This window comes from Phyllobates terribilis, unplaced genomic scaffold (genome assembly GCF_046119375.1).
Source record: "Phyllobates terribilis strain yellow unplaced genomic scaffold, ASM4611937v1 Scaffold_3__8_contigs__length_932513732, whole genome shotgun sequence".
In the NCBI taxonomy this organism is placed as follows: domain Eukaryota; kingdom Metazoa; phylum Chordata; class Amphibia; order Anura; family Dendrobatidae; genus Phyllobates; species Phyllobates terribilis.
In genome coordinates, this window is record NW_027362763.1 from 284,471,937 (window position 1) to 284,496,768 (window position 24,832).

Sequence of the window (24,832 nt, forward strand, 5' to 3'; positions counted from 1 at the left end):
CAGTCAGGTGCAGCAGGCAGGAACGGGCTGCCCCCAACCACCAGCTGCCTATTTGTACCTGGCCGGACACAACAATATAGGGAAGCCCTTTTTTTGTTAATTATTTCATGAAATAATTTAAAGAAAATTGACGTGGGGCTTCGCCCTGTTTTTGTGTCCAGCCAGGTACAACTATGCAGCTGGGGGCTGGAATCCGCAGCGCAGGGAGGCCCAAGCTTTCTGGGCCACCCCCGCTGCAAATTGCAGTCCGCAGCCACCCCGGAAAATGGCGCGTTCATAGAAGCGCCATCTTCTGGCGCTGTACCCAACTCATCCAGGGCCCTGATGCGGTGGCTCACTGGGTAATAAAGGGGTTAGGGCCAGCTTGGCATTATCAGCTGGCCCTAAGCCCAAAATTCATGGGGTCACGCCAATATTAGACATGACCACCATGAATTTCTAGTAAAGTATTTAAAAAAAACACAACACCCAGAAAAAAGTCCTTTAATTGAAATAAACACACAATTCTTTATTGTTCTAAATTAAACTATACTTACCATCACACCCATTCCAGCTGAAGCCAACGATCTCCTGAAATAAAAGAAAAATAATAAAGCAACATCATCCTTACCTTTCCATGGTTCCCATGACAGCTTCAGCTCTGCTACATCGAGATGACAGGCTGGACCGCAGCAGAACGCTGCCATCCAGCCTGTCATCCCGCAGACACTGAGAAGCGCAGGCTTGCTTGCGCTCCACAGTGTCTCTCTGTGAGGGTATCCAGATGAGCCGAGTTAATGTCCAATGAACTCGGCTCACCTCATGCACGTCACTGACAGCATGGGAAAATTCTCCTGCACTCAGCGCTTCAGCGTGGGAGAATTCTCACACTGAAGCGCTGAGTGCAGGAGAATTCTCCCACGCTGTCAGTGACGTGCAGGAGGTGAGCTGAGTTCATTGGACATGAGCTCACCTTATGCACGTCACTGACAGCGTGGGAAAATTCTCCTGCACTCAGCGCTTCAGCGTGGGAGAATTCTCACGCTGAAGCGCTGAGTGCAGGAGAATTCTCCCACGCTGTCAGTGACGTGCAGGAGGTGAGCTGAGTTCATTGGACATGAACTCGTCTCATCTTTATGCCGTCACAGCCAGACACTGCAGAGCGCAAGCAAGCCTGCGCTTCTCAGTGTCTGCGGGATGACAGGCTGGATGGCGGCGTTCTGCTGCGGTCCAGCCTGTCATCTCGATGTAGCAGAGCTGAAGCTGTCGTGGGAACCATGGAAAGGTAAGGATGAGGTTGCTTTATTATTTTTCTTTTATTGCAGGAGATCGTTGGCTTCAGCTGGAATGGGCGTGATGGTAAGTATGGTTTAATTTAGAACAATAAATGATTGTGTCTTTATTTCAATTAAAGGACTTTATTCTGGGTGTTTGTGTTTTCTTTTAACTTTGACTATGGGGTTAGTAATGGGGGTGTCTTATAGACGCCTCTCCATTACTAACCTGGGCTTGATGTCAGCTGGCATTATAAGCTGACATCAACCCCAGCCCTATTACCCCCTGCCACCGCTACAGGGCAGCGTGGAAGAGCGAGGCTAAGTGCCAGAATTGGCGCATCCTATGAATGCGCCATTTCTGGGGCGGCTGATGGCTGGTGTTTCTAGCCTGGGAGGGGGCCAATATTCATGGCACCCTTCCTGGGCTATTAATATCAGCCCCCAGCTGTCTGCCTAGCCTTTGCTAGCTATTAAATTAGGGGGGACCCCACGTCATTTTTTTGGGGGGGTCCCCCATTTTAATAGCTAGTAAAGGCTATGTATTCAGCTGGGGGCTCATATTAGTAGCCTGGGAAGCTCCGTGGGTATTACCCCCTTCCCAGGCTTCAAACATCTGCCCCAGCTGTCTGCTTAACCTCCGCTAGAGACTAAAATTAAGGGGAACCCCACGCCAATTTTTTTAATAATAAATCCTTTATTTTAATACTAAATGACAAGTACAGTAACCAACACTATCACTGTACTTCATATATATGTGACTGACATGTTTCTATCTATCTAATCTATGTGTGAAGCTCTATTCTGTTTGTTATAAATTGTCGGGTACAGATGCTGAATTGCCGGCCGGCTTTTTTAAAGAGACGGTGCATGAAAACACTATTATTTTTTTTAATAAATCCTTTACACTAAATGACAAGTACAGTAAGCAACATTGTCACTGTACTTCATATATATGTGACTGACATGTTTCTATCTATCTAATCTATGTGTGAAGCTCTATTCTGTCTGTTATAAATTGTCGGGTACAGATGCTGAATTGCCGGCCGGCTTTTTTAAAGAGACAGTGCATGAAAACACTATTATATTTTTTAATAAATCCTTTACACTAAATGACAAGTACAGTAAGCAACACTGTCACTGTACTTCATATATATGTGACTGACATGTTTCTATCTATCTAATCTATGTGTGAGGCTCTATTCCTTCTTGTCTAAATTGTCGGGTACCGGTGTATGCCGCTGCTGAATTGCCAGCCGGCTTTTTTAAAGAAAGCGTCTTCTGAGGAGTTTGTCAGCTTTTGGACACCTTTGAAGGTGTTTTCTATGTGTTTCTATGTGTTTTTGTTTGCCTGCCATTGGTTTTAACGGTGTTCGACGGTGTTCTAAGGTGTTCGACGAACAGTTCGACGAACAGTTCCTCGAACATCCCGGTGTTCGACGAACCGAACCGAACCCGAACACTACGGGGGTGGCTCAACACTATCTGTGAGGTGAGAGTTGGGAAGCTGCTATACGCATTAGACGGTCGGACGATCCCACCATTAGTCTAATGTATATGGGGGACTTAAGACAACCATATTCTAGAAATAACACCACGTAGCAGAAAACCGATACACGGACATGGTGTATGCTATTGTTACTATAGTTCTCTTTGAATCCTTGTGTCATTTATCGACCCCTGCACTAGTCATCACTAGTCATCATACAGTGTATAACTTTTACCTAGAGAGTCTCTTTAAGAAATCGCTTATCTGCTTTCTTATGGACAATCATAAATAACTTCAAGTAATAAGTTACTTGTCAAACCCAGCTGTTCTGCAGCGACAAACTCAACTTGACTACATCTATGCATGTTATCAAGGAAAGTACTAAGTTTCTCGTTCTCATAATTTGGCAAATAACAACCTATTTGCTTTTTTCCCATTACTGACAGTTTTTTTCTGAGGGCTATTGTATTTGATTAGTGTCTGCAGAAAAATGAAGCTACTGTCTTGGATAGTAAATAATGTATTCTTTGTGTCTCCAAAAGCTGAAGTGTTCTTTCCTTTCATTTAATTTCTTAGGGAATTATGTGCTGAAAAGTGCCAGGGTATATTTTACCTAGCTGTCATATATAAATAAATTCATTAGTTAAAAGCTGTAATTTCACCGAACAGCAGTGAGGCATGAACATTTCTGATTTCAAAAAAAGATTTTATTATTGGACTTTTTTTTTGCTTTACAAGAAAAAAAAATACTGTAATACCGATCATGGAGCGGTACTGGAGATTTGCCACATTGTGACATTTTTTGTAGATTGAAAACCCTTGGGGCATAGGGTTCAGGATAAAGGCTGCACTATTACCAATTTAGGATTTATTTGTACATAGAGTCTCCAGGTTACAAGCAAATTAACTTTGTACTTGCTGAATGATTCATTTAGTTTGATGAGTCATTTATTATTATTCCTTCTTAATTTATTATTTATTCACGTATTCATTTATTTACTACTACTTTATTCTATTTATTACTACCATGTCTTACAAAGCTAGACCCCCAAATTGCATCCAAACCACATGGTGAAATCCTTACCGGTAACTAGACTTTGAGGTGGCAAGAAGGCTGCACATAAGATATCATCATGGTGCTGTACTCCTCCTTTCCATTCTGAAGGCTGAACAAGGTATTGGGTTAAACTGTTCAGTCGGAAAACTGTAATTATCCTTAAAGAGAATAAATATATACTGTATATTAATATATGTGTATATATATATATATATATATATATATATATATATATACATACTACCGTTCAAAAATTTGGGGTCACCCAGACAATTTTGTGTTTTCCATGAAAACTCAAACTTTTATTTATCAAATAAGTTGCAAAATGATTAGAAAATATAGTCCAGACATTGACAAGGTTAGCAATAATGATTTTTATTAGAAAGAATAAGTTTCTCCTTCAAACTTTGCTTTCGTCAAAGAATGCTCCTTTTGCAGCAATTACAGCATTGCAGACCTTTGGCATTCTAGCTGTTAATTTGCTGAGGTAATCTTGAGAAATTTACCCCCATGCTTCCTGAAGCCCCTCCCTCAAGTTGGATTGGCATGATGGGAACTTTTTGCGTTCCATACGGTCAAGCTGCTCTCACAACAGCTCAATGGTGTTGAGATCTGGTGACTGCGCTGGCCATTCCATTACAGATAGAATACTAGCTTCCCTAAATAGTTCATGCATAATTTGGAGGTGTGCTTTGGGTCATTGTCCTGTTGTAGGATGAAATTTGGCTCCAATCAAGCGCTGTCCACAGGGTATGGCATGGCATTGCAAAATGGAGTGATAGCCTTCCTTATTCAAAATCCCATTTACCTTGTACAAATCTCCCACTTTACCAGCACCAAAGCAATCCCAGACCATCACATTACCTCCACCATGCTTGACAGATGGCGTCAGGCACTCTTCCAGCATCTTTTCAGTTGTTCTGCGTCTCACAAATGTTCTTCTGTGTGATCCTAACACCTCAAACTTTGATTCGTCTGTCCATAAAACTTTTTTCCAATCTTCCTCTGTCCAATGTCTGTGTTCTTTTGCCCATATTAATCTTTTCCTTTCATTAGACAGTCTCAGATATGGCTTTTTCTTTGCCACTTTGCCCTGAAGGCCAGCATCCCGGAGTCGCCTCTTCACTGTAGACGTTGGCACAGGCGTTTTGCGTGTACTATTGAATGAAGCTGCCAGTTGAGGAGCTGTGAGGCGTCGATTTCTCAAACTAGAGACTCTAATGTACTTGTCTTGTGCTCAGTTGTGCAGCAGGGCCTCCCACTTCTCTTTCTACTCTGGTTAGAGGCTGTTTGTGCTCTCCTCTATAGGGAGTAGTACACATCGTTGTAGGAAATCTTCAGTTTCTTGGCAATTTCTCGCATGGAATAGCCTTCATTTCTAAGAACAAGAATAGACTGTCGAGTTTCACATGAAAGTTCTCTTTTTCTGGCCATTTTGAGAGTTTCATAGAACAAACAAATGTAATGCTCCAGATTCTCAACTAGCTCAAAGGAAGGTCAATTTTATAGCTTCTCAAATCAGCCAAACCATTTTCAGCTGGGCTAACATACTTGTGCAAGGGTTTTCTAGGGTTTTCTAAACATCCATTAGCCTTCTTAAACAGTTAGCAAGCACAATGTACTATTAAAACACTGGAGTGGTGGTTGTTGGAAATGGGGCTCTATACACCTATGTAGATATTCCAATAAAAACAAGACGTTTGCAGCTAGAATAGTCATTTACCACATTAACAAAGTTTAGAGTGTAATTCTGATTCATTTAATGTTAGCTTCATTGAAAAAAAATGTGCTTTTCTTTCAAAAATAATGAAATTTCTTAATGACCCCAAACTTTTGAACGGTAGTGTATATACAGTACAGACCAAAAGTTTGGACACACCTTCTCATTTAAAGATTTTTCTGTATTTTCATGACTATGAAAATTGTACATTCACACTGAAGGCATCAAAACTATGAATTAACACATGTGGAATTATATACTTAACAAAAAAGTGTGAAACAACTGAAAATATGTCTTATATTCTAGGTTCTTCAAAGTAGCCACCTTTTGCTTTGATGACTGCTTCGCACACTCTTGGCATTCTCTTGATGAGCTTCAAGAGGTAGTCACCGGAAATGGTCTTCCAACAATCTTGAAGGAGTTCCCAGAGATGCTTAGCACTTGTTGGCCCTTTTGCCTTCACTCTGCGGTCCAGCTCACCCCAAACCATCTCAATTGGGTTCAGGTCTGGTGACTGTGGAGGCCAGGTCATCTGGCGTAGCACCCCATCACTCTCCCTCTTGGTCAAATAGCCCTTACACAGCCCGGAGGTGTGTTTGGGGTCATTGTCCTGTTGAAAAATAAATGATGGTCCAACTAAACGCAAACCGGAGGGAATAGCATGCCGCTGCAAGATGCTGTGGTAGCCTTGCTGGTTCAGTATGCCTTCAATTTTGAATAAATCCCCAACAGTGTCACCAGCAAAGCACCCCCACACCATCACACCTCCTCCTCCATGCTTCACAGTGGGAACCAGGCATGTAGAGTCCATCCGTTCACCTTTTCAACGTCGCACAAAGACATGGTGGTTGGAACCAAAGATCTCAATTTTGGACTCACCAGACCAAAGCACAGATTTCCACTGGTCTAATGTCCATTCCTTGTGTTCTTTAGCCCAAACGAGTCTCTTCTGCTTGTTGCCTGTCCTTAGCAGTGGTTTCCTAGCAGCTATTTTACCATGAAGGCCTGCTGCACAAAGTCTCCTCTTAACAGTTGTTGAAGAGATGTATCTGCTGCTAGAACTCTGTGTGGCATTGACCTGGTCTCTAATCTGAGCTGCTGTTAACCTGCGATTTCTGAGGCTGGTGACTCGGATAAACTTATCCTCAGAAGCAGAGGTGACTCTTGATCTTCCTTTTCCTGGGGCGGTCCTCATGTGAGCCAGTTTCTTTGTAGCGCTTGATGGATTTTGCAACTGCACTTGGGGACACTTTCAAAGTGTGCCCAATTTTTTGGACTGACTGACCTTCATTTCTTAAAATAAAGATGGCCACTCATTTTTCTTTACTTAGTTGCTTTTTTCTTGCCATAATACAAATTCTAACAGTTTATTCAGTAGGACTATCAGCTGTGTATCCACCTGACTTCTGCACAACACAACTGATGGTCCCAACCCCATTTATAAGGCAAGAAATCCCACTTATTAAACCTGACAGGGCACACCTGTGAAGTGAAAACCATTTCCGGTGACTACCTCTTGAAGCTCATCAAGAGAATGCCAAGAGTGTGCAAAGCAGTCATCAAAGCAAAAGGTGGCTACTTTGAAGAACCTACTGTAGAATATAAGACATATTTTCAGTTGTTTCACACTTTTTTGTTAAGTATATAATTCCACATGTGTTAATTCATAGTTTTGATGCCTTCAGTGTGAATGTACAATTTTCAAAGTCATGAAAATACAGAAAAATCTTTAAATGAGAAGGTGTGTCCAAACTTTTGGTCTGTACTGTATATATATATATATATATATATATATATATATATATATATACACACACACATACATATACAGGTGCTTTTCGCAAAATTAGAATATCATCAAAAAGTTAATTTATTTCAGTTCTTCAATACAAAAAGTGAAACTCATATTATATAAAGTCATTACAAACAGAGTGATCTATTTCAAATGTTTATTTCTGTTAATGTTGATAATTATGGCTTACAGCCAATGAAAAAACAAAAGTCATCATCTCAGTAAATTAGAATAATTAACAAAAAACATCTGCAAAGGCTTCCTAAGCGTTTAAAAAGGTCCCTTAGTCTGTTTCAGTAGGCTCCACAATGATGGGGAAGACTGCTGACTTGACAGATGTCCAGAAGGCAGTCATTGACACACTCCACAAGGTCCCAGAGTCTGGAGGAAGAGTAGAGAGGCACACAATCCAAGCTGCTTGAGGTCTACTGTGAAGTTTCTACAATCATTGATGGTTTGGGGAGCCATGTCATCTGCTGGTGTAGGTCCACTGTGTTTTATCAAGACCAAAGTCAGCGCAGCCGTCTACCAGGAAATTTTAGAGCACTTCATGCTTCGCTCTGCCAACAAGCTTTTTGGAGATGGAAATTTCATTCTCCAGCAGGACTTGGCACCTGTCCACACTGCCAAAAATACCAATACTTGGTTTAAAAACAACAGTATCACTGTGCTTGATTGGCCAGCAAACTTGTCTGACCTTAACCCCATTTCTATGGGGTATTGTCAAGAAGAAGATGAGAGACACCAAACCCAGCAATGCAGACGAGCTGAAGGCTGCTATCAAAGCATCCTGGGCTTCCATAACACATCAGCAGTGCCACAGGCTGATCGCCTCCATGCCACGCCACATTGATGCAGTAATTGATGCAAAAGGAGCCCGACAAAGTATTGAGTGCATTTACTGAACATATATTTCAGTAGGCCAACATTTCGGATTTTAAAAACATTTTTCAAGCTGTTGTTATAAAGAATTCTAATTTACTGAGATAATGACTTTTGTGTTTTCATTGGCTGTAAGCCATAATCAGCAACATTAACAGAAATAAACACTTGAAATAGATCACTGTTTGTAATGACTATATACAGTGGCATGTAAAAGTTTGGGCACCCCTGGTCAAAATTACTGTTATTGTGAACAGTTAAGCAAGTTTTAGATTAAGTGATCTCTAAAAGGCCTAAAATTAAATATGACACATTTCCTTTGTATTTTAGGCAAAAATATATTTATATTGTCATTTTTTACATTTTATAAATTACAAAAAGGTAAATCGGCCAATGCAAAAGTTTGGGCACCCTTGCAGATTTATGTGCTCAGATAACTTTGACCAAGGTTCCAGACCTTAATTAGCCTTTTAGGGTTATGACTTCATCACTATCAATATCATCGTTAAGAAAGGCCAGGTGATGCAAAAAACCCAGCCTCCTCTAACCTTGTGCCAAAGAACAGAAGCCACAGAAGCCATAGGTTCTTCTAAACTGCTGGCTTGCACTCTGAAAATGAAAATGGTGGAGGCCCTCAAAGCAGGAGAAGGCTATGAGAAGATAGCAAAGCGTTTTCAAGTTGCCCTTTCCTCAGTTCTAAATGTAATTTAGAAATGGCAGTTATCAGGAACAGTGGAGGTCAAGATAAGGTCTTGAAGACCAGGAAAAATGTCAGTGAGATCTGCTCGTAGGATTACTAGAGAGGCAAATCATAACCTCCGCTTGACTGCAAAAGACCTTCAGAAAGATTTAGCAGACTCTGGAATTGTGGTACATTGTTCTACTGTTCAGAGACATCTGCACAAATATGGCCTTGATGGAAGAGTTATCAGAAGAAAACCTCTCCTGCTTCCTCACAATAAAATTGAGCATCAGAAGTTTGCAAAAGAACATCGAAACAAGCCTGATGCATTTTGGAAACAAGTCTTGTGGACCAATGAGATTAAAATAGGACTCTTTGGCCACAATGATCAAAGGTATATGTGGAGAAAAAGGGCACAGAATTTCAGGAAAGAACATCTATCCAACCATTAAGCATGGGGGTGGATCAATAATTCTTTTGGGTTGTGTTGCAACCAATGGCACAGGGAACATTTCACGGGTAGAGTGAAGAATAGATTAAATTAAATTTCCACAAGTTCTTGATGCAAACATAACACCATCTATAAAAAGCTGAAGTTTAAAAGAAGATGGCTTCTACAAATGGATAATGATCCTAAACACACGTCAAAATCCACAATAGACTACCTCAAAAGGCGCAAGCTGAAGGTTTTACAATGGCCCTCACAGTCCTCTGATCTAAACAGCACTGAAAATCTGTGGCTCAGCCTCAAAAGAGCAGTGCATGCAAGACGACCCAGGAATCTCACAGAACTGGAAGAATTTTCCAAGGAAGAATGGATGAAAATCCCCCAAACAAAAATTGAAAGACTCTTGGCTGGCTACAAAAAGCGTTTACAAGCTGTGATACTTGCAAAAGGGGGGCTACTAGGTACTAACCATGCAGGGTGCCCAAACTTTTGCTTCGGCCCATTTTCCTTTTTGTAATTTATAAAATGTAAAAGATAGAAATATACATATTTTTTTTGCCTACAATACACAGGAAATGTGTCATCTTTAACTTCAGGCCTTTTAGAGATCATTCCATCTTTAGCTTGCTTAACTGTTCACAATAACAGTAATTTTGACCAGGGGTGTCCAAACTTTTACATGCCACTGTAATATATGAGTTTCACTTTTTGTATTTAAGAACTGAAATAAATTAACTTTTTGATGATATTCTAATTTAGTGAGATGCACCTGTAAATATATAGCTCAAAGAGGGCGTTGATGCATTTCATAAAATATAATTAATATTACAGGTTATGAATACTAGATTCTGTGATGGGACGTTCATTCAAGGAACTAGTCTGATTGCCGTATGTGGAGTTGAGACGGAATTGTTCCCCTAATATTGAGCTATTAGTCTCTGCGCCATAAGTTTTTTTTTATTTTCTTTTGATCAACATATTAAGCTGTATATTGAACATGATGGACTTGTATCAACCTTCAACTTATTTATACAGTACAGACCAAAAGTTTGGACACACCTTCTCATTTAAAGATTTTTCTGTATTTTCATGACTTTGAAAATTGTACATTCACACTGAAGGAATCAAAACTATGAATTAACACATGTGGAATTATATACTTAACAAAAAAGTGTGAAACAACTGAAAATATGTCTTATATTCTAGGTTCTTCAAAGTAGCCACCTTTTGCTTTGATGACTGCTTTGCACACTCTTGGCATTCTCTTGATGTACTTCAAGAGGTAGTCACCGGAAATGGTTTTCACTTCACAGGTGTGCCCTGTCAGGTTTAATAAGTGGGATTTCTTGCCTTATAAATGGGGTTGGGACCATCAGTTGTGTTGTGCAGAAGTCAGGTGGATACACAGCTGATAGTCCTACTGAATAGACTGTTAGAATTTGTATTATGGCAAGAAAAAAGAAGCTATGTAAAGAAAAACGAGTGGCCATCATTACTTAAAGTAATGAAGGTCAGTCAGTGGGAAAAATTGGGCAAACTTTGAAACTGTCCCCAAGTGCAGTTGCAAAAACCATCAAGCGCTACAAAGAAACTGGCTCACATGAGGACTGCCCCAGGAAAGGAAGACCAAGAGTCACCTCTGTGTAATATCCCTGGCGGCGTGCTTGCATGGTGCACCACTTTCCACCATGCAAGACCGCAATCTTACCTGTCAGTCCATGTTGCACTCTTTGTTTCTGTACCTGCTGTGTCCATGTCTCTTGTCTGATTGCTTAGGGCGTCGGCGCGGCTTTCTGCTTGTTTCTTATAGCTACTGTGTGCACAGTCCTAATGCGTCCCCAGCCTATTGCTGTGAGTCACTGGATACTTAAACCCCCTCCACCCAGTAGGAGGAGCCTGAGCAACACTTTCTATCTGTTTGTTCCTTGCAACTTAGTTGCCAGGTCCTGTCCTGTATCTAGTCTATTTCTGCCACCCTGGGGGTTGTATACCCAGGCCTTTTACCTGTACCTGTGACTTTAGCCAGTTTCCGCCACCCTGGGGGCTGAGTTCCCAGGCTCGTTCCTGTATCTTGTTCCTAGTTCTGATCCTGTCTGAACAGTGTCCTAGTCCGTTACCTGTTTGTCTCTATGTCTGTACCTTTTCCTTTTCCTGCAGTATCTGAACCTGCACCTAACTCCAACTCATTGTCTCTATACTTCTGTTTGTGAGTTTTGTGTCCACTCGCTACTTCATTGCAAGTACTTTGTGTGTATCTGGTTCTGCTTGTTCTGTTTCCCTGCCTCTGTATCTAACTCCTGTGCTTCAGCTATCTTCTTGTGTTCTCCAGTCTGTTCCATGTGAACAGAGCCCTGTCCTGTCTACCGCATCTGCGGGTTTTGCATTGCTCTGCTTGTTCACCGCATCTGCGGTTTTTCTCTGCTTTGCTTGTCTACCGCATCTGCGGGTTTTGCTCTGCTTTGCTTGTTCACCGCATCTGCGAGTTTTGCTCTGCTTTGCTTGTTCACCGCATCTGCGGGTTTTGCTCTGCTTTGCTTGTTCACCGCATCTGCGGGTTTTGCTTTGCTCTGCTTGCTCACCGCACCTGCGGTTTTGCTCTGCTTTGCTTGTTCACCGTATCTGCGGGTTTTGCTCTGCTTTGCTTGTTTACCGCATCTGCGGTTTTGCTCTGCTCTGCTTGTCTACTGCACCTGCGGCTCCGTTTCTGTATCCCAGTCTGTACGGGTCCCTATCCTGCCTGCGTTCCTACCTGCCATTACCCGCCTCTCTGCATGTCAGCCGTGCCTGACTGTGCCAACCTGTCTGCACGCCAGCTGTGCCTGCCAGTGCCCACCTGTCTGCACGCCAGCCGTGCCTGCCAGTGCCCACCTGTCTACATACCAGCTGTGCCTGTCAATATCCACCTGTCTGCATACCAGCCGTGCTTGCCAGTACCCACCTGTCTACATGCCAGTCTAACCTGCCTGTTCCTGCATTCCCCGATGTGGGTCAACAGCTGTGACCGGGGTCTGACCTGGAGTGGCACCTGGTCCCTCTGCTCGGTTCCTCCCTGGATCATGGAGTCAACTGAGCGGCCGTGTGACCTTGGTCGGACCAGGTTGATACTTAATTACTCCCCTCCAGGAACTCCTCGGTTCATGGTACAGTGGGATCACTAATCACGCTCACGCTAGTCTGTCCGTAACACTCTGCTTCTGAGGATAAGTTTATCCGAGTCACCAGCCTCAGAAATCGCAGGTTAACAGCAGCTCAGATTAGAGACCAGGTCAATGCCACACAGAGTTCTAGCAGCAGACACATCTCTACAACAACTGTTAAGAGGAGACTTTGTGCAGCAGGCCTTCATGGTAAAATAGCTGCTAGGAAACCACTGCTAAGGACAGGCAACAAGCAGAAGAGACTTATTTGGGCTAAAGAACACAAGGAATGGACATTAGACCAGCGGAAATCTGTGCTTTGGTCTGATGAGTCCAAATTTGAGATCTTTGGTTCCGACCACCGTGTCTTTGTGCGTCGCAGAAAAAGTGAACGGATGGACTCTACATGCCTGGTTCCCACCGTGAAGCATGGAGGAGGAGGTGTGATGGTGTGGGGTGTGCTTTGCTGGTGACACTGTTGGGGATTTATTCAAAATTTAAGGCATACTGAACCAGCATGGCTACCACAGCATCTTGCAGCGGCATGCTATTCCATCCGGCTTGCATTTAGTTGGACCATCATTTATTTTTCAACAGAACAATGACCCCAAACACGCCTCCAGGCTGTGTAAGGGCTATTTGATCAAGGAGGACCCCCTCACGGTCTTTGTCCAGCGAAGGTTGGAGAATCCCAAGACATTAGGCCTGTAGGAGAGGCTGCCCTTGGCGTTAGTGTTTCCTCTCCACAGATGACCATGACCGTCTCCATGGCAAGTGAAGGCCTCGGATTAACCGGAAGTTTCGGGTGTAAAGCCTTGAAGAGTCAGTGTCTCATTCCCGTCCGACAACTCCAGAAGCCAGTTTGGGCATTGTCAGCGGAAGGACGAGCCCTACTTAGAAACAGTCAAAATATGTCTGTACAAATTAAGCTCCAGATTGGAGCATTACACATGAAGAAGTTCACATTCCAGGTGCTGTCTGGTTTACCCACAGGTCGTCCATAGCCGAGAGATCTAGTGCCCGCTTGGGTCTGGAGATCCTGCATGGTGTTTCCTGGGGGACTGCTGAGGTACAAGGGGTGTCCAGTCCCCATATCTGCAGGACAGTCAGCAGTTTCTTCTTCTTCTTCACCAGATCTTCTAGTCGCTGACTCGCTGTGCACTGAAGTCTCTGAAGGAAGGGAAGCAGAGGCATTGTCCCCACACAGTCTCGACGATTGTACCAATGATCTGGCTCTAGGCACCGCCCCACCTCGCAGACGTGTCATCTCGGAGGCCAGACTGAAGTTGGTCCCTAATCAAGGATCCTCCATCTCTAACAAATCTGGCAATAAGTCCATCAAGGCGGTGGCTACCTCCAAGTCTCTGCACCCCTCCAACCAGGCAGAGGACCTCCAGTTGCCTCCTGAATCCTCCGGGGTGCTATCTGATAACAAATGGAGAGAGACTTTTCTGCACCTTGTACCTGATACTTCGCCCACTTCATTCAGTTAGCTTGGCAAAGTGTATGTCAAGGCGGTGGTTACCCCCGAGTCTCTGCACCCCTCCAACCAGGCGGAGGACTTCCAGTTGTCTCCTGAATCCCCCGGGGTGCTACATGATAACAAATGGAGAGAGACTTTTCTCCACCCTGTACCTGGTACTTCGCCCACTTCATCCAATAAGCTTGGCAAAGTGTACGTCAAAGTGGTGGCTAACCCCGAGTCTCAACACCCCTCTAACCTGGTGAAGGACCTCCAGTTATCCCGTGAATCCTTTGGGGTACTTCTCGATGATAACAAATGGAAAGAGACTTTTCTGCACTCTGCACCTGGTACTTCGCCCACTTCATCCAGTAAGCTTGGCAAAGTGCACGTCAAGGCGGTGGTTTCCCCCGAGGCTCTGCACCCCTCCAACCCGGTGGAGGATCTCCAGTTCTCCCGTCAATCCTTTGGGGTGCTACCCGATATTAATAAGTGGAGAGAGACTTTCCTGTTCCTGGTACCTTACCGACCTCATCTGTTGCTGAGGATGGCCCAATGGAAGGAAACATCCTAGTTACTAAGATGATGAGACCAGCTCTGTTCCCTCTAGTGGACAGAAGAGGAAATCTTCTTGAGGAGAAGGATCGGCCTCCAAATCCTCTGCAGAAAATCATTGCTGGCTGGAGGAAGAGGGGGTGTAAAGGGGTGGGGGTACTGTAACATCCCTGGTGGCATGCTTGCATGGTGCACCACTTCTCACCATGCAAGACCGCAATCTTACCTGTTACCAACTCGTTGTCTCTGTACTTCTGTTTGTGAGTTTTGTGTCCACTCGCTACTTCATTGCAAGTACTTTATGTGTATCTGGTTCTGCTCATTCTGTTTCCCTGCCTCTGTATCTAACTCCTGTGTTCCAGCTATCTTCTAGTGTTCTCCAGTCTGTTCCATGTGAACAGAGCCCTGTCGTGTCTACCTCATCTGCGGGTTTTGCTTTGCTCTGCTTGTTCACTGCATCTGCGGGTTTAGCTCTGCTTTGCTTGTCTACCGCATCTGCGGGTTTTGCTCTGCTTTGCTTGTCTACCGCATCTGCGGGTTTTGCTCTGCTTTGCTTGTCTACCGCATCTGCGGGTTTTGCTCTGCTTGGCTTGTTCACTGCATCTGCATCTGTATCTCTTTTTTACTCACATACAGCATAGACCAAAAGTTCGGACACACCTTCTCATTTAAAGATTTTTCTGTATTTTCATAGCTATGAAAATTGTACATTCACACTGAAGGCATCAAAACTATGAATTAACACATGTGGAATTATATACTTAACAAAAAAGTGTGAAACAACTGAAAATATGTCTTATATTCTAGGTTCTTCAAAGTAGCCACCTTTTGCTTTGATGACTGCTTTGCACACTCTTGGCATTCTCTTGATGAGCTTCAAGAGGTAGTCACCAGAAATGGTCTTCCAACAATCTTGTATGAGTTCCCAGAGATGCTTAGCACTTGTAAGCCCTTTTGCCTTCACTCTGCAGTCCAGCTCACCCCAAACCATCTCGATTGGGTTCAGGTCTGGTGACTGTGGAAGCCAGGTCATCTGGCGTAGCACCCCATCACTCTCCATCTTGGTCAAATAGCCCTTACACAGCCTGGAGGAGTGTTTGGGGTCATTGTCCTGTTGAAAAATAAATGATGGTCCAACTAAACGCAAACCGGATGGAATAGCATGCCGCTGCAAGATGCTGTGGTAGCCATGCTGGTTCAGTATGCCTTCAATTTTGAATAAATCCCCAACAGTGTCACCAGCAAAGCACCCCCACACCATCACACCTCCTCCTCCATGCTTCACGGTGGGAATCAGGCATGTAAAGTCCATCCGTTCACCTTTTCTGAGTCGCACAAAGACACGGTGGTTGGAACCAAAGATCTCAAATTTGGACTCATCAGACCAAAGCACAGATTTCCACTGGTCTAATGTCCATTCCTTGTGTTCTTTAGCTCAAATAAGTCTCTTCTGCTTGTTGCCTGTCCTTAGCAGTGGTTTCCTAGTAGCTTTTTTACCATGAAGGCCTGCTGCACAAAGTCTCCTCTTAACAGTTGTTATAGAGATGTGTCTGCTAGAACTCTGTGTGGCATTGATCTGGTCTCTAATCTGAGCTGCTGTTAACCTGCGATTTCTGAGGCTGGTGACTTGGATAAACTTATCCTCAGAAGCAGAGGTGACTCTTGGTCTTCCTTTCCTGGGGCGGTCCTCATGTGAGCCAGTTTCTTTGTAGCGCTTGACGGTTTTTGCAACTGCACTTGGGGACACTTTCAAAGTTTTCACAATTTTTCGGACTGACTGACCTTCATTTCTTAGGCTGCGTGCACACGATGCGTTTTTCATTCGTTTCCGCTGCGTAATTTCCGCAGCGGAAACGATTGAAAAACGCATGGTAATCCGCACCCCATGGTCCCCAATGGCATTCCGCAATGTCAATGCACATGCTGCGGATTTTTCCACAGCCTTTCTGCAGCGCTCATAAATCCGCAGCATGTTCATTAATTTTGCGGAAGCGCCGCCATTGACTTGCATTGAGACGCATAATATCCGCGTCTGTACATTTGTACAAGCGGATAACATGCTTCTCAATGTGCGGAAGGTACCCAGTTCTGGAGGAGAGAAGACTCTCATCCAGACCTGGGTACCATTGTACCTGTTAAAAAAAGAATAAAATAAAAAATAAAGTTTATATTCACCAGTCAAGCGGCTTCTCTCTGCTTGCCGGCAGCGCTTCTCCTTCCAGGACCTGAGATAACGGCGCGGTCATGTGACCGCAGGCTGTCTCGCGATGTGCCGGCAACCCGGAAGAAGCCAGGACGAGCGCTGCAGCACACTCTGGGGCATCGGGGGTGAGTATAGCTTTTTTTTTTTTTTTTTTACGGTCACACTGTATAAATCCATGACGTTTGCATGGATTTACACAGTGTGACCTAGTTGTCAAGCACTTTCCAAGTAATGCTATCGCCTGGAAAGTGCTTGTCAGTCCGCATGCGGAAACACATGCGTTAACCCATGTGGATAAGCATGTGAATCCGCATGTATTCTGCAGGAAAAACGCATGCACAATCTGCATGCGTTTTTTCTGCCAGGGAGATGCAGAAATGCTGCAGAAATTTTCTGCTTCATTTCTGCATCGTGGGCACATAGCCTTCAAGTAATGATGGCCACTCGTTTTTCTTTACTTAGCTGCTTTTCTCGTGCCATAATACAAATTCTAACAGTTTATTGAGTAGGACTATCAGCTGTGTATCCACCAGACTTCTGCACAACACACCTGATGGTCCCAACCCCATTTATAAGGCAAGAAATCCCACTTATTAAACCTGACAGGGCACACCTGTGAAGTGAAAACCATTTCCGGTGACTACCTCTTGAAGTTCATCAAGAGAATGCCAAGAGTGTGCAAAGCAGTCATCAAAGCAAAAGGTGGCTACTTTGAAGAACCTAGAATATAAGACATATTTTCAGTTGTTTCACACTTTTTTATTAAGTATATAATTCCACATGTGTTAATTCATAGTTTTGATGCCTTCAGTGTGAATGTACAATTTTCCTAGTCATGAAAATACAGAAAAATCTTTAAATGAGAAGGTGTGTCCAAACTTTTGGTCTGTACTGTAAACTGAAAAATTTAAAGGAAATTACATCATACAAAAAAATATATATATATTATAGAAAACCACAACGGAACATTACACAAAATATAACATCATATATGAAATAATAAATAAACATCATAAATAAACAATAAAACAAAAATAAAAATAGACATCAGAAAATGACATCATAAATTAATATAGTATCTCCATACTAGTACAACAAAATATTAAATACAAAAATCTAAACATTCTTGCAAAAATTCCTCCAAGTATAAAATATCCCATTGTTGATTCACCAATCTGGAATATATAAACAATCCATAATTATTACAATTAATGCAATTTTATAGAAAAAAATTTTGAAAGTTATTTTATTAAAGATTTTTTTATAAAGATTTTTTTAAAAAACTTTTTATAATTTTTATTAATTTTATAATGCTCACTCAATTTAATTAATATTTTTAATTCATTGATACTAATCCTCAAAAAAACAGTACCGATAATCAGATCATTTTGTATAGGGTCATGCCAAAATTATAGCATCACAAACCATTAAATTTCCACCTAATCATGTTCATAGTCACTCCTACCACTAATTCTATTGTCAAAATGGGTTACATCAAGTTATTACCAATAAAAAATGAGAGAAATCACTAGAATATAATATTATGCCCAATATATGTTGGACTGCTGCAAGATCAGGCCATATCTGGAGATTGCCTTCTTATTGGCCGCATCCAATACTGTAATATCCCGAAAAAATATTCATTGATTTTGAATGGTCTGAAAAAGGAAAAATAATGGTTTAGAACATTTGGCTTACACTGTATTCCTTATTCAAACCATTGGGAGATAAACTATTAAGTGTGAAAATCCAAAATGCCTCTCTCATTAAAAGGAGTTTTTTGAGGCTTCCCCCTCTTCTGGGTACACTTACTTCTTCAATTACTTGATATTTTAATTGTGCCACAGAGTGTTTTTTTCTTTGAAATGCAGTGGTAACGGAAGTGTAGTATCGCAACATCTAATCGTAGATTTATGCTTATTAATGGGTACACCGACTGCCCGTGTAGTCTCGCCTATATGAATAGAGCCACAAGGGCACTTTATCAAATAGATAACGTTGGCAGATTTACAGGTAAAAAAACCTTTGATATAAAATCTCTTCCCAGTAAGGGGGTGGCAGAAATATTCACCTCTGATAACGTTGTTACATTGCGCACATCCCAAACAGGGATATGTTCCTTTACTTTTTGTACTAAGGAATGTCTGTCTGGGGATCAATAAATCACTACCCACATCAGCACGCACTAATTTATACCCGATGTTAGAAACCTTTTTATTACAAATTCGGGAAGGTGTTTGAAATTCATTCACAGTAGGGAAAGCTTCCCTCAAAATATGCCAACGTTTTTTAATTATTTTATCCACTCTAACATTAATCGGATACTATTGTCTTACAAAAGGTATTTGGGGCATATTGCTGTCTCTTTTAACCCTTTCAAATCCCATGTCTCTCTCTGCCTGATCCAAGACATGTTTAGGATAACCACGATGCTGGAAGTTATTCCTCATTTCTGTTATACGTTGCTCACAGATTAAAGGATCTGTAACAATTTTTTTTACCCTCAAAAACTGCGTTCTAGGAATCGCCTGTTTCATAAAATATGGGTGGGCACTTTTAAAATGTAAAAAGCTGTTCCTATCTGTATTCTTTTTGTGTAGATCAACATCCACACGTTCAGTGCCAGTCTTGATGACCATTGTATCGAAAAAATTCATACGTTGACCATCATATGATAAAGTAAAATTTAATTCTGTCCATACACTATTTACATAGTTTTGAAATTCCATTAGTGTCTCATGTGGCCCAAAAACACAAAAAATATCATCTATAAATCTCAGCCAAATTTTGGCATAGGTTTTAAATAAATCATGACAATAGACAAATTTCTCCACAAAAAATGTCATATAAAGATTTGCTTATAGGGGGGCAACATTCGCACCCATCGCTGATCCGCTTTTCTGTTTGTAAAAAACATCCTGGAATAAGAAGTAATTCTCATATAGAACAATTTCCAACAGGTCAAATATAAACTCTCGCCGTGTCTCAGGGACTCGAAATTCCTGTAATGTCCAACTAACTGCACTTAATCCTTTTTGATGTTCAATAGAAGTATATAAACGAACTGCATCAATAGTAGCAATAATAGCATTTTCAGAGATGTCGTCAACATTTTTAATTTTTTGAAAAAAAATCACCCGTATCAAGTAAGAAAGACTTACTTTTTTAAGTAAAAGGAGTCAGAATTCGTTCCAAAACAATTGACAAGGGGCTCAACACAGAATCTGACGAAGCCACAATGGGCCTGCCGAGGGGATTAATCAAAGTTTTGTGGACTTTAGGTAATATATAGCTCACAGGGGTAATAGGATCTGTTTTAATCAAATATTCCACCAATTTAGTATCAATAATACCCTGGACCTATGTTTATCAACCACATTTTTTATTTTGATTTGTATTTCCTGTAATGGATTCTTTTTTACTGGCATATATGTTTCAATATCAGTCAATTGTCTCTGGATCTCACGTATATATTTATCACGATCCATTATAACAATTGACCCCCCTTGTCGGCAGGCTTAATTTCAATTTGTTTGTCCCCTTGCAATTGTTTGAGGGCTTCCCTCTCTTCAAATGTTATATTACCACTGATCTGAAAACCCTCTCGCTGCATTTGATTCAGTAAAATATCGACATCTCTTTTCACAAAATCAATATATGTCTCAGTCGGATGGTATATTTTCGGTGGTACAAAACTACTTCTGTTCCTAAGACCCAGGTCAAATAATTTCAAACAATCATTACCATCACTAGTGGTCGTTACTGGCAATGGCAGTGGAACATTAGAAAAGTGTGATTTCAATCTAATATTTCTATAAAAACGTTTAAATCAATGTCCAATTGAAAACCATTTAAATCAGTCATTATGCCAAAGGATAAACCCTTTTGCAGGGTTTGTATCTGTTCCAGTGATATAATCTTAGACGAAATGCTTATAATCAATGAATCTTCAGTACCTGAGACCTGATGATCATCGATGGTGTAGTTTCTCCTGTGATGGCAGCCCCCTCTCCGCGTCTTCCGAAAAAAAGGACGCTGTTGGTTCCAGGAGCCAGAGATATCACTGCCGGAATCTGAGGAGTAATAGCCGGTCCAGGGAAATGATTTAAACCCCTTTTCAAAGCCAGGTCTCGGGTCACGCCACCTACAAACTCTGTTAGACAAATAATCTTCCGTGTCTCTGGTAGACTTTCGTCGCTTCCTGTCCTGCAGCTCCCTGCGAAAATTCTCCAAGATTGTATTTGTAGAATCTTTTAAAGCACTCAATTCATCAGATTTCATGCAGGAACTGAGCTGTAGTTCAATATTATGCATTTCATTCCTCAGTTCAGTGATGGCTTTCTGCAATCTCTCAACAGTCAAGAGAATCAAATACAAAGAGCATTTATTAATGATATGTTCAAATTCATCACAAAAGGCTGACTCGTTGGAGAAAAGAGTAGGGCATAAATGCACCCTCAATCCCCATGGGATCCGTTTCTCACGGTAATATTCTGTTAAAGTAGCGGCATGGAGTTCAGATGAGATCAGTCTGTTGGACTCCTTTTCAAAATCTCGTTTCCTGAACTCACTTGCTGGTATCTTCAAAAAGTCCATAGAAATTGTAGATTGTGAGATGATCCTTGTAGCTTCCTCATCATTAAAATCTTTACTCACTGCTGCCATATAGTTCCAACTTGTGCATGTACTTCAAGAGAACAGTGTAGATATAAAGAAATAGTCGGCACTCCGTAGTCCTTGTTAGTAATGGTGGTGCACGTGGAGAAATAGATTGCAAGCAAAATAGAAGGATCCCGGCACTCACGTGTATACGATCAATTCATTTATTCCACATGTAGGAAAACTACAACAAAACGTTTCAGCCCCTTGCAGGCTTTTGTCAATTGTGGATGACAAGACAAATTCCACACATATATAGAAAAATTTAGAGGAAATGACATCATACAAAAAAAAAATATTATAGAAAACCACAACGGAACATTACACAAAATATAACATCATACATGAAATAATAAATAAACATCATAAATAAACAATAAAACAAAAAAACAAAAATAGACATCAAAAAATGACATCATAAATTAATATAGTATCTCCATACCAGTACACCAAAATAATAAATACAAAAACCTAAACATTCTTGCATATAACACCAAAAATTCCTCCAAATATTAAATATCCCATTGTTGATTCACCTATCTAGAATATACAGTTATATGAAAAAGTTTGGGCACCCCTATTAATCTTAAGCTTAATAATTTATAAAAATTGGTGTTTTTGCAACAGCTATTTCAGTTTGATATATGTAATAACTGCTGGACACAGTAATGTTTCTGCCTTGAAATGAGGTTTATTGTGCTAACAGAAAATGTGCAATCTACATTCAAACAAAATTTGACAGGTGCATAAGTATGGGCACCTCACCAGAAAAGTGACATTAATATTTAGTAGATCCTCCTTTTGCAAAAATAACAGCCTCTAGTCGCTTCCTGTAGCTTTTAATGAGTTCCTGGATCCTGGATGAAGATATTTTTGACCATTCCTCTTTACAAAACAATTCCAGTTCAGTTAAGTTTGATGGTCGCTGAGCATGGCCAGCCCTCTTCAAATGATCCCACAGATGTTCAATGATATTCAGGTCTGGGGACTGGGATGGCCATTCCAGAACATTGTAATTGTTCCTCTGCATGAGTGCCTGAGTAGATTTGGAGCGGTGTTTTGGATCATTGTCTTGCTGAAAGATCCATCCCCTGCGTAACTTCAACTTTATCACTGATTCTTGAACATTATTGTCAAGAATCTGCTGATACTGAATGGAATCAATGCGTCCCTCAACTTTAACAAGATTCCCGGTGCCGGCATTAGCCACACAGCCCCAAAGCATGATGGAACCTCCACCAAATTTTACTGTGGGTAGCAAGTGTTTTTCTTGGAATGCTGTGTTTTTTTGCCGCCATGCATAACGCCTTTTTGTATGACCAAACAACTCAATCTTGGTTTCATCAGTCCACAGGACCTTCTTCCAAAAAGAAATTGGCTTCTCCAAATGTCCTTTTGCATACCTCAGCCGACTCTGTTTGTGGCGTGCTTGCAGAAACGGCTTCTTTTGCATCACTCTCCCATACAGCTTCTCCTTGTGCAAAGTGCGTTGTATAGTTGACCGATGCACAGTGACACCATCTGCAGCAAGTTGATGCTGCAGCTCTCTGGAGGTGGTCTGAGGATTGTCCTTGACTGATCTCACCATTCTTCTTCTCTGCCTTTCTGATGTTTTTCTTGGCCTGCCACTTCTGGCCTTAAGAAGAACTGTCCCTGTGTTCTTCCATTTCCTTACTATGTTCCTCACAGTGGAAACTGACAGGTTAAATCTCTGAGACAGCTTTTTGCATCCTTCCCCTGAACAACTATGTTGAATAATCTTTGTTTTCAGATCATTTGACAGTTGTTTTGAGGAGGCCATGATGGCAATCTTCAGAGGAGATTCAAACAGGAGAACAATTTGGAAGTGGCCACTTTAAGTAGCTTTTCTCATGATTACATACACCTGGCTATGAAGTTCAAGGCTCAATGAGGTTACAAAACCAAAAAAAGTGCTTTAGTACGTCAGTAAAAAGTAGGTAGGAGTATTTAAAACAAGAAAATGATAAGGGTGCCCATACTTATGCACCTGTCAAATTTTGTTTGAATGCAGATTGCACATTTTCTGTTAGCACAATAAACCTCATTTCAAGGCAGAAACATTACTGTGTCCAACAGTTATTACATATATCAAACTGAAATAGCTGTTGCAAAAACACCAATTTTTATAAAACACTAAGCTTAAAATTAATAGGGGTGCCCAAACTTTTTCATATTACTGTATAAATAAACAATCCAGCCCACAAGAAAACGCAGGGTGGGGGCTGCCATCACAGGAGAAACTACACCATCTATGATCATCAGGTCTCAGGTACTGAAGATTCATTGATTATAAACATTTCCTCTAAGACTATATCACCAAAACAGATACAGACCCTGCAAAAGGGTTTATCCTTTGGCATAATGACTGATTTAAATGGTTTTCAAATGGACATTGATTTATATAGTTTTTATAGAAATATTAGCTTGAAATCACACTTTTCTAATGTTCCACTGCCATTGCCAGTAATGACCACTAGTGATGGTAATGATTGTTTGAAATTATTTTACCTGAGTCTTAGGAACAGAAGTAGTTTTGTACCACCGAAAATATACCATCCGACTGAGACATATATTGATTTTGTGAAAAGAGATGGCGATATTTTACTGAATCAAATGCAGCGAGAGGGTTTTCAGATCAGTGGTAATTTAACATTTGAAGAGAGGGAAGCCCTCAAACAATTGCAAGGGGACAAACAAATTGAAATTAAGCCTGCCGACAAGGGGGGGGGGGTCAATTGTTATAATGGATCATGATAAATATATACGTGAGATCCAGAGACAATTGACTGATATTGAAACATATATGCCAGTAAAAAAGAATCCATTACATGAAATGCAAATCAAAATAAAAAATGTGGTTAATAAGCAAAGGTCCAGGGTTATTGTTGATACTAAATTGGTGGAATATTTGATTAAAACAGATCCTATTACCCCTGTGATCTACAGTACAGACCAAAAGTTTGGACACACCTTCTCATTTAAAGATTTTTCTGTATTTTCATGACTATGAAAATTGTACATTCACACTGAAGGCATCAAAACTATGAATTAACACATGTGGAATTATATACTTAACAAAAAAGTGTGAAACAACTGAAAATATGTCTTATATTCTAGGTTCTTCAAAGTAGCCACCTTTTGCTTTGATGACTGCTTTGCACACTCTTGGCATTCTCTTGATGAGCTTCAAGAGGTAGTCACCGGAAATGGTTTTCACTTCACAGGTGTGCCCTGTCAGGTTTAATAAGTGGGATTTCTTGCCCTATAAATGGGGTTGGGACCATCAGTTGTGTTGTGCAGAAGTCAGGTGGATACACAGCTGATAGTCCTACTGAATAGACTGTTAGAATTTGTATTATGGCAAGAAAAAAGCAGCTAAGTAAAGAAAAACGAGTGGCCATCATTATATTAAGAAATGAAGGTCAGTCAGTCCGAAAAATTTGGCAAACTTTGAAAGTGTCCCCAAGTGCAT

At 41.3% G+C, this 24,832-nt stretch overlaps 1 protein-coding gene across 1 annotated transcript in view; it reads right to left on the reverse strand.

Moving 5' to 3' along the window:
• WDR49 (WD repeat domain 49) overlaps window positions 1-24,832 on the reverse strand; it is a 337,861-nt gene that overhangs the window by 104,616 nt on the left and 208,413 nt on the right. The window contains exon 10 of the mRNA XM_073674828.1: window positions 3,827-3,957. Coding sequence (XP_073530929.1) covers window positions 3,827-3,957 — 131 coding nt within the window. The remainder of the gene's footprint in view (window positions 1-3,826; window positions 3,958-24,832) is intronic.